This window comes from Phoxinus phoxinus (genome assembly GCF_949152265.1).
Source record: "Phoxinus phoxinus genome assembly, chromosome: 16".
NCBI classification, from domain to species: domain Eukaryota; kingdom Metazoa; phylum Chordata; class Actinopteri; order Cypriniformes; family Leuciscidae; genus Phoxinus; species Phoxinus phoxinus.
The window spans coordinates 26,807,786-26,818,692 of record NC_136891.1 but is presented as its reverse complement, the minus strand read 5'-3'; the positions used below and the strand labels follow the sequence as shown (position 1 = coordinate 26,818,692).

General features: G+C 34.8%; 1 protein-coding gene across 1 annotated transcript; it reads right to left on the bottom strand.

The window, feature by feature from the left end:
• Positions 1-323: 323 nt before the first annotated feature.
• Positions 324-7,684, bottom strand: nme6 (NME/NM23 nucleoside diphosphate kinase 6). Its single transcript, XM_079583867.1, has 5 exons — positions 7,215-7,684; positions 5,155-5,254; positions 4,707-4,746; positions 3,149-3,309; positions 324-1,038 (listed from the first exon to the last, which is right to left on the bottom strand). The coding sequence occupies exons 1-5, from the start codon at positions 7,290-7,292 to the stop codon at positions 887-889; spliced, it is 531 nt and encodes a 176-aa protein (XP_079439993.1). The 5' UTR covers positions 7,293-7,684; the 3' UTR covers positions 324-886.
• Positions 7,685-10,907: the final 3,223 nt, after the last annotated feature.

Below are 10,907 nucleotides of genomic sequence, written 5' to 3'. Positions count from 1 at the left end.
GGACAGAAATTTGTGAAAAATGGCCCTTTCAGTGGAGAAAATATGGAGCCATGTGACGTACTGAAAGAGGGACCAAAATGGACCCCTGTGGGTAATGTTGTCACTCTTTTGCATTTTCATTGGTTAGTATTTGAGTTCGCCTCCCCTTAGAGAGCACTGACCAATTAAATTGTATTATATTAAAAAAGCTAAAATAGAAAATGTTGCCTGGAGGCAACACCGTACCATAGAGGTATATATACATATATCAAGCTTCAAGCTTCAATTAGTTAAACAAGAAATTAGGAACAAGCAAGCTTCAATTAGTTAAAATGTGTGAGATTGGTTTACATTTTAAAAATTTATTTATTATTGATAAATGTATACATTTGGTTATTGTGCATTTAAAACATATTTGATTTTGTTTTATTAGTAACATTACATAAATATCATTCTTTCTTGTTTTGTTTGTGAATGACTATAACATTTTATATGCATTTACATTTTGAATATTTTTAGGCTTAAATATTGTTTGAATAATTTATTATGATGAACCTAAACTATCAATTAATATTTATAAATTAACATTTGCTTAAAAATGCTTTTTTTTTATGTTTTAAAACTTTTTAGTTATTTCTTGATTTTATTGTTACCTGAAAAGTCCAAAGAATTGAGCTTAGAGTTTGCTACGCTGAGGAAAACATTTATTGACCCTTACTGCAAAGCTTACATATACAAAACACATACAAATTAATATAATGTTGGCAGAGCTGAAGTAGCCTACATATATTTAGTAGTCACAAAAGAGTAACATCAAAATAAATAATAAAATGCAGCAGAAGGGAAACATTAGGTGAATGTAGCCATATTCATGTAGCACTGCAGAAGTACTATCAGCCTATAGAGATCATTGTGTGTTCTGGAGAGTATGAATTTGTCTCTCCTCATTATATTCAGTAAGTCCCACCCTGAAACGTGGTTCCTCCATAACCATCCATTCATCTGCATTGAATTCTGGAAAGAAAAATGAAATCTCTCTCCTGGCTGATTCAATAGAATCTGAAAGAAAGAATATAAGGCAATGCTGAATTATTATCATACAGAGTAATCCAGCCTTTAGTTGATCTAGTCTAGGGGTGCCCAATTGACCGTTCGCAAAGACCCGCCCCCCTTACTCAGGGTTCTTGGAGGTTTCAGTAAGTCAAATTTAAGACCTTTTTAAGACATTTTAAGACCATGACGCATTATGGGGGTGGTGATGGCGCAATGGATAAGACACATGCCTTTGGTGTGAGAGACCCGGGTTCGAATCCACTGTGAGACACCAATGTGTCCCTGAGCAAGACACTTAACCCCTAGTTGCTTCAGAGGCGTGCGACCTCTGACATATATAGCAATTGTAAGTCGCTTTGGATAAAAGCGTCAGCTAAATGAATAAATGTAAATGTAATGTAAAATGCATTAACCAGCAAATAGCAAATACAATTAGCATCAATATGCACTTTATGTTTACATAAACATTAAAATAATAACGTAAAAAATGATGGCTAGATTTTAAAAGAGTGTCTTGCAACATGTTATCTACTAACATGTACAAATTCAAATAAAGTTTTGACAAAAAAGGTTTTATAAAAAGATAAACCTCACGTATTTCAGCCTTTACATAATCTTTTATAGAATGAGTCAAAAAAAGATAAATGACTGACATTTACAATGCACATTAGCTTATCTTTTATTATTAATAGTAAGATTTGGTCCGATTTTCCCGTTGCGTCTGTCGTTGCTATGCAACTATGCACTGCGCTCTCCACAACGACAAAGAAGTTTTAGTAGCTAGCTAATGATTTCCACCACTGATAAACACTTGCTGTAGCCATTATTTATTTACGGAGAAGAGAAAAACACCTGTAGTGTTTGGGTGCACGGTGCACCCCCATCCTTCATGTTGACTGTTACAGAAAGGGTGAAGCGGATTGGTTGGTTCTTGTCACATGACCTGCGGTGCGCTTGCAGAATTCAGAAAAGTTGAGCTTTTTATTTATTTATCTCGCTTCGCCTGGAAAAAACGGCAGCATTGCTTCTAATATGAGTGCGCTTGCCGCGCGCCTAAATTTGAAATAACGAATTTGAGCGCGCAAAAGACGCAATATGTGAACGGCCTCTTGGCGAGCTACCGCCAATCAGGGCACGAGCTGCTGGTAGCTCGCGAGCGACGTGTTGGAGACCCCTGCTACAGCTCCGCTTTGAAGGCTTCGACTCGATACTTTTTTGCTACTTTGTAATAACTTTCTGTGGCCAGTATTTCAGGAAATTAACGAGGGTAAAACCTTTTTAAGACCTGACTAAATTAAATTTAAGACCTCGGCTGAAAATCTGGCCATTTTTAAGACACTTTAAGGCCTTAAATTTAAAGTTCAGAATTTTAGACTTTTTAAGACCCCGCGGGAACCCTGCTTACTGTCGCTATGTCCGACAAGCTACACCGCTCTCACGCCACACCAGGTTCTCACGCAGTGAAAAATAAACCGCGGAGCTCTTGCACACCAACAACGCGCTGACAGACAGGACTGACCAGGTTACTTTTTGCTTACTTTTGATATTAAATGTATTAAACAAAGTCTATCCTTTCAAATTTGGTCATTTTTTAAAAGAAATTTAAACAATAAATACTGTTTTGTGGCTCTTTAATGTGCCTGACAGATCGCTGTATAGCATCAGTTAAAGCTGCTCGTGAACCGATCATCTCTTCCTTCTAGTTAATTTATAGCATCAAATAAACACGAATGAACATAAGAAGGAATGTTGTTTTAACCGCGGAAAGGCGTCAGTACACTCCATTTTTCAAGTTCAAATCCTCCAACATTAATCTACTAACTCTCCTGACTACTTTGTCTGACAAAATGGCGGATGGCGAAGTATGATTGGTCAGATTGGTCAATCAAGCTCCCTGCGAAGGGTCAATTGTGTTCCTGCGTTCTACACACCTGTCTGTAATTAAAGTGCTCCCAAAGATCTTAGTAAGCTGGTTCAGTTGTGTTTGCTCAGCGTTGGAGCTGAACTTTGCAGGAAGTTAGATCTCCAAGAACATTACTGGGCACCCCTGATCTAGTCTATTCACCCAGTTAACTGTTCAGTCTGGAAAATCTTCATCAAAACAGGTCCATGTTACCTGAACCATGAGTGGTGTTTCTGGTGTCAGTCAGCCCGTACTGGCCTCGAATGGTGTCTGGTGAAGTGAAAAGAGCTCTAAACACTTTTGTAGGACCCATCATCCCCCTCCAGTGAGTAACGGCGTCTTCCCTGGCCAGGACGTACGCTCTCATTGGGCCACTGTGGGAACAAGAGTTAATGTGAATAGCAGGATTAAACAGAGAGCTGTGACAACCTTGTCTTTGCCTAAATGGATAAATAGAATTGAATTCGAACAGAAAAGTGTGATCATTTCTTCTATGACGTCAATAATACATACAGGCCTAGTCAATAAAGAGTTTAGTACTGACTTAGTGGCACTGTCGGCACACAAATGGAACAAAAAAAATGTAGGAGTAATCAGTGGCTTATTTTTAAATGACTCTGACGCAGACTAAAATACGTGTGCGGCACTAATGTTTTATCTTCCACAGACAAAGACGTACTGAGGACAGGGTGCCATGGTAACATCGGTCTCGTCTCACTGTCCAAACTAGATCAACCGCTACATTAACAACCAGCATTGATGTCCTTCTCCACAGATCATATATCTGCATTAATTCTTCCCTTCAAAAGAAGAGGGGTAGTACAGAATAAAGCATCAGTAGTATGGAGTTGGTGAGAATTTTTTTTTGAAAGAACGTTTTGGAGAGAATATCTGTAATATTGTGATATATTATTACAATTTAAAAATAACTGTTCTCTATTTTAATAGATTTAAAAAATGTCATTTATTTCTGTGATGGCAAAGCTGAAATTTCAGCATCATTCTGAAGGGGGGGGGGGGGGGGGTTTCTGGAATCCAATGCTGCTTCAATGTATATCTAATGAGTGATTATAATCAAGGCATTAATCAATATTTTTCCTTCTAAATATCACATGAGTTGAAAGACTTCTCTAGGCTTGTGAGATTTTACTTTGTTATGGAAGTTGTGATTACTGAAATGTTCTCTAATATATATATATATATAATAATATATATATATATTCTCATGTATATATACTCTGATATCTCTAATGTCTGTATTTGATATCTGAATGCAGTAACAGTGCTTGCTCATTTAGTCCGGCTTCCAGAAATGAAATATGGAAATATGTTTTGTTTGAGAAAGGTCTTCAACATGTGTTAAAACATATATCTGTTCTTCTAGCTCACCATGACGACTTTACGACAAGGGTCATTGGAACCAATAGTTTAAGTGACCATTTCTTAGCTAAAATCTTTACTTTACTGCGTTAGACTAAAGTGTCCTCTCCTTAAGAGAAAGAACGTTTTAACTTTGTTTTTCTATTATTTAATGATCATGTGTGGTCTTTATTACTACACCTTACAGTTTTAAATGAATTAATCAAATCAATATATACAAATATGTCCACAAACATGTAAATAATTGTATAAAATACTTGCTACTGGCTCCTTTGCAGATCTAGCATATCAAATAATTGTTCATTTTTTTTCCACAAAATTATTATTAGCCTAGAACTTTGTTGCATTGTATAGGCACTTAGTTAGTGAGAAAATGATAATAAACTTTTACCTTGACATGAATTCAACCAGTCTTTGATAGAAAAATCGTCCTGTAAAATAAAAACAGGGATGATCTGTTTTTATCTTTTTATGAGTTTATCCACTGGGACTGAACCAACAAGGGTGATGTGGTTTATGCAGCAGATTTTCCTGCAATCTGTTAACATGGTCTGGGCAAGCTTTTGCACAGATAATACAGACATCTGAATGCGAGGAAGCTGATTTTCTTTGGATGCATGATATGATAAGCTGAGACTGAGTAACATGTTCTCTCTCCACATGTTGTCTCAACATTATAGCTCCAGGTTGTGTGAAGCCTTTACTATGACTCACCCTGTTTAAAATCACGCATCACATAGACACCCACCCACACGTGTACTTAACCATTCAATCTGTTACAAACACAGGCCACTTTCATTCATGCAGTGCATTTCATAGAAAGAAAAATATTTTTCTACCTGCATGTTCAGAATAAAACTTTTCTGAATCTTTTGTCCTCCACATCAGTTCTTTCTTTCTGATTATAATGAAGTTTTCGAGAATCTTCTGATGAAGAGCCTGGAATTACAAGAAATAATATATTAAAATGTTGCTGTGCTCCAATGGCCATCTGCATCTCTTTAAACCAAAACTTATTGTTCGTGGTTAAAAAAAAGGCCTGTTGCAGTTTTGCTGTAGGCTTTTCATTTCATCTTTTCCCTCAACAACAAGATGACAAAGGATAAAAAAAAAAAAAAATAGGGTTAATTTAGAGTTCCCAAAAGAACAAGGGTAAAGACTAAAGACTAAAAATCTCAGACTAATGAAAACACAAACATTTAATTTAGAATTCGCTGGTGTAAATTAAAGCAGTCTGGGCTTCAGCTTTCAAACAATGTTGCATGGGGAAATTGTTGCTAATTAACGGCACCTTTATCTCTTTGAAGCGACAGACAGAGGAAATTAAATCAGGCAAGACTGGCTTTTTTCAATATAAAGACACATTATTATGTAGCCTTAAGCCTCTACATGCTATCCATCTTTCTTCATTAAAAGAGTAACATTCCGCAGGATGTGTGGAGACCAGGGTTATTATCACACTTGTTGTTTCGGGATATATACCGTATATATAAAATAGTTATTAATAAGTTATTACTTAAAGTACACACTAAGATTTATAGATTTAAAAATATTATATAATATTTAAATAAGTTAACAAAATATTTGCATGACCACAGTTCTCTGATGTTAATTGCTTACATGGCATGCAGGTGAACATGAAATATTTCATCTTTTTTATTGTTTCATTTTAATCGTTTTTATTTTCATTTTAAATATTTTTTTACATTTTTATCATTTAATTCATTATTAGCTTTTTGTCAACTCATGAACCCCATTTTGGGAAACACTATCATGTTAGAACAGCCCAATAAAGGGCTTTTCAAGAAATTTAAAACAGTGAAACAACATGAAACAACATATGGTAACAGAACTATCAAACAACCCTTTAGTCAATGTAAAGGGTTGTTATTTAGGGATAGTTTACATATAGAATGGATAGAATGACATTCCTTCTTTCGTGGAACATAAAAGAAGATATTTTGTTAGTGCTTTTGTTCATAGGTCACCAGAAGTCAATGGTCACCAAAACTTTGGATACAAACATTCTTCAAAATATATATTTTTTTGTTTCCCAGAAGAAAAAAAGTAATGTTTGGAACCACATGAGGGTAATAATAAATGACGCCATTTTCTCAGCAAAAAAAAAGAAAGAAACGTCCTCTTATATTCAACTGCTTTATTTCCAACAAATTGCTTAACAGGTGTAAATTTTTGTATTAAACATAAAAAGATCAACATCTGAAACAAAACCTGAACCCGTTTCACAGACATTTAATGAACAGAAATGGAACAGTGAGTCCCTGAACAAAGTTTCAATCTAAAAAGTAGCAGTCAGTATTTGGTGTGGCACTAGCTGCTTTAAGTAGCCTACTACAGTGAATCCTCACGGACTGCAGCAGAATTACCAGTTCTTACTCTCAGATGTTATCTCTCAGATGTTTAACTCTTCTACCAAGGCAGTGAAGGCACTTCTCAAACTAGCCTGGGTGGAAATCTGGTTATGTGTGGTTTGGCACTGCAAAAATTATCAGTTGTCCTTAGACGTCTTACATTATGGACATAGCAGTTTATTTTTCCTGTTGTTTTTCAGAGTCAGTAAGTTAGAAAGGTCCTCTAGTGTCTTAAGTTATTGTGACTTTAATTGTCTACCACCTATACACTTTCAGTGTCTTAATGACTGTTCCACAGATGCATGTACAAACAATGTTTATGGTTTATTCAACAAGCATGAAAAACATTGTTTAAACCTTTTACAATCAAAATCTGTAAAGCTTATTAGAATTTTACAAAATTATCTTAAAAATAAGCTAAGATATCATGAAAAGGGACGTTTAGTTTGTTGCCAATGCCATTTATTTTTTCTTTAATTATTTATATAATCGGACATTAAACAGCTGCAATGTCATCGTTATCTCACCTCCAGAATGAGTGGATGGGCCACAGCATCTGGTTTGACGACCGCGAGGGTGAGTTGCAGTGCTTTCACACACCGCATGCTTGCGATGGCTTCAATTTCCTGATTTCACATCGACTAAAAGGCATTAATGGGCTTATATCTTCTCCGTGTTTGGTCTCCGGATCGATCTATGGTGTATAGTTACACGCTAACCAGCAGATCTAAACATAACGTTACATGAGTGCTCGTGAACACTTTTCACAGCGCAGTTCAGACAAATAATGTGTGGTACAACCAGATGAACTGATACAATGTACACGATGATCCACCAAAAAAACGTTCGATATATCAGTTGGTGGTAAATTTGTTTTCAAAGTAAACACAGTTCGAAAAACACAGCTCGGTTTAAAAACTGTACGAGCTCCGTGATGTGGGTTGTATGGGCGCCGCCATCTTGCCCGGTAGTAAACATAGGAAGTAACAGAGCGCGCAGCTGCTCAGGAAAATGTCAACTGTCTGATATTCAATTACGCTTTGTTGTCAATAAATCTACAAAGAAAAAACCAACATCCTGATCCACACAATAGCTAATATTCGATTTTTAACAAAACAAACAAGACCTCGAATAAAAAGTTTGTTGTTTAAAGATCGATCTGTTCCATGCCTTTTTCTTGTTTCCGTCATATTATTAGATTTGGAGCCAGGTAGAAAAGACTTTAAGATGGCAGGTCTATTAGAAAAATGACTATTGACTATTGACTTTAGCAATCTGTGTTGCATTAGGCTATTTGCCAATGGTGACAGTAAGCACTTCTTGTGTGTGTGTTTTTTGTTTTGTTTTGCCTGAAGTTTGGATTCCTGTATTAGGCTATTATTAAAGGATAATTCCGGTATTTAACACCTTGAGTTTTTGACTATAAAAGAATTGGCCATGGACCCATTTAACATTGGAGTCAATGGGCATGTCCGAAAATGTCATTAAAACAACCTTTAACATTAGTTTTCAAAACTGTGCAACTCACCGAGTGATTAGTGATGTTAGTTGATGTCCCAGAAACAAAAAGTGTTGCGAAATACAGTTTCTGTCGTGTTTTATTCGTCATTTTGTAAAATCCCATTGAATTCTGTTGAAGGACTGAGTGCTCGTTAATGGGTGTTTCTGCAACTATGGGCACTTTTGACTATCCCAATTTAAAAAAAAATCAACCTTTATGAATTTCAATTTGAATCATCACAGTATGTAATACATATAAAAATGTACACAAAATTGAATGTAGTCATTAAGAATTTAATCCGGAACATGTTTATTTTTTATGTTTTTCAGGTCATCTTCTTAAAAAGTGTCCTTACCGCAACGTTACAATAACGTTAATTTTATACATTTTTCTTTATTAACTTCTATAAAAATGTAATATATTTAAATAGCTTTTTTAAATTTGATGCAGTTTTGTAAATACTGATATAAAAAAATTATATACAAAATAGAGAATTTCATGTTTTTTTTCTATGCCATGTAAAATTTTTACAGTAACCTTAGATGTCAATTGTTTCCATACACACAAAATATAACATATTATGACAGATGTTGCTATTTCAATGTGTAAACCATCTCAACTTAAGTGCAAAAATATTTTTTTGCAAATGAAAATGTGAAAAAAAAGAAAATAGAGTAGTGCTGCGGTAATGACATGTTGTGTCGGTAAGGACACAATGTTAAAGTCTCATCTAGGGTTAAAAAATGCCATGTTTATATATATACTAATATATAATATATACTTCAGTACTAATAATATACTGAATATTTGTAATTGAATATACAGTAAACCTTTAATTTGTCTCTACCGCAACACAATGTCTTTACCGCAACACCTAAATTTGCTGCGGTAAAGACATGTTGCGGTAATGACATTTTTGCTAATATTTTAGCTAATTGGCAGCTAGCAAGGCCTACTACATTAGTTTTGACTCTTAGCATCTTAATATACATGAATTCAACAGTAATATACATTTATTTTTAAAATGTAGTTCAAAATACACAATTATTAAGCTGAATGGTAAGGCTGAACAATAAATACTAGAGCAGAAAAGATGATGTTTACCTTATATTCTTGGTATATTGTGAGTGAGGTAGTGTGGTGGCCCAGTCTGTCAGCAATGTGCTCAAGTGATAATTTCTGTTTCCATAGAAACTTGACTTGTTTGTGTTTGATAAAATGTCATAATAAAAGCTTTTTTTCATAGTTGCGGTAAGGACTCAAAAGTGTGGGACAGGCACATTTAGTTAAAAAAATCATAAACATTGTCAGTAAATAATACAAAGAATTTTAAGATGCTGTAAATTAATCTGCATATTAAACAATTACATTTGAAATAATGTCAAATTGTAATTAAATTAGCTTATTTTATGTATCTCAACATTGAGACCACAGGTGTGGGACATTGACAAAAATGGTGTTTTGAGCTATAAATGCTTCATAATATTATATTAAATCACATTAATCAGTAATTATATTTTTTGTCAAGGTGTGTATTGGTACTGTGCATATATTTATAAAGCATTATATGACACATTTTAACATAAATCAAAAATTTCACTGCTGGGACATAAAAGTGCCCGCAGTTGCAGAAACACCCTAATATAAATGCGCTACCGGAAACGGAAAGGGGGCTGTTTACATTTGGTCGATGTAATCTTTTTGCTCGCTTCCATTTCTCATAAGGCTAGCTTTTTATGAACTTTACCGCACAAATTCTAACCATATTGAAAGACGTGACCACTGACCAGTGCAATATAAAGTTGAACTCGACTGTGACCGTGAGAGTCCCGCGAGACATAAACATCGGTTATCGCCATCAAGTGGTCGGGAGTGTGCTAACCATAGACTGTAAAAAAATAGGTGCTAACGCTTCAGATTCAAATATTGAGCGGAAGTTACACGGTTGTGAAGTGTCTGAAAAAATAGTTCCACTATAGCAAAATAAACGGATTGGAATCATATATTGCGATGATATATTGTTTATAATCATCAACGAACACCACTAACCACTCGGTGAGTTTAACAGTTTTGTAAACGAACATTATTGGCTGTTTTAATGACATTTTCGGACATGCCCATTGACTCCAATGTTAAATGGGTCCATGGCCAATTCTGTTATAGTCAAAAACTCGAGAGAGGAACCATTGTCAAAAAAATGTTGTCCACTACTCTTGTTCATCCAAAACAAACTACAATATAGACTCAAGGTGTTAAATACCGGAATTATCCTTTAAAGGGATAGTTCACTTTGAAATTAAATTTTGGTATGTTTTAAGCTTACCTGAAGTGCATCCAAGCTGACTGACAGACAAGAACGGTTTGACCTAAAAATATCAAAATTGAAACTACTGCGGAGACAAAGACACCTACATCTTAGATGCACTTCAGGTAAGCTAAAACATACCAAAATTTAATTTCAAAGTGAACTATCCCTTTAACAAGATCTTAATATCCTTTTAGGTTTTGGTTCTTTACAAACGTTTCTTTTGGAATCCATATTTAAACATTTTAATTCAAAAAGCTCTAAGAGTAAATTGTTAAATTATAGCTACACATTTACAGTGGCTAAAAACCAAATAGGGTTTACTTTATAACTGATTCTTTTTATTCTTCTTTTTTTGAAAGAGGACGAGCTGAAGAACAAATAATGTTGAAACTAGAAATGTATCTTGTTAAT

Bases quoted from the DNA above. Each gene is read 5' to 3' on its own strand.
- nme6 (XM_079583867.1), bottom strand. From the start codon at position 7,292: ATGCGGTGTGTGAAAGCACTGCAACTCACCCTCGCGGTCGTCAAACCA. The intron at 3,310-4,706 runs GTAAAAGTTTAT...TTGTTCCCACAG, and splicing joins CTGGTTGAATTCATGTCAAG to TGGCCCAATGAGAGCGTACG. The intron at 1,039-3,148 runs GTAACATGGACC...TCTTTCTTTCAG, and splicing joins AAACACCACTCATGGTTCAG to ATTCTATTGAATCAGCCAGG.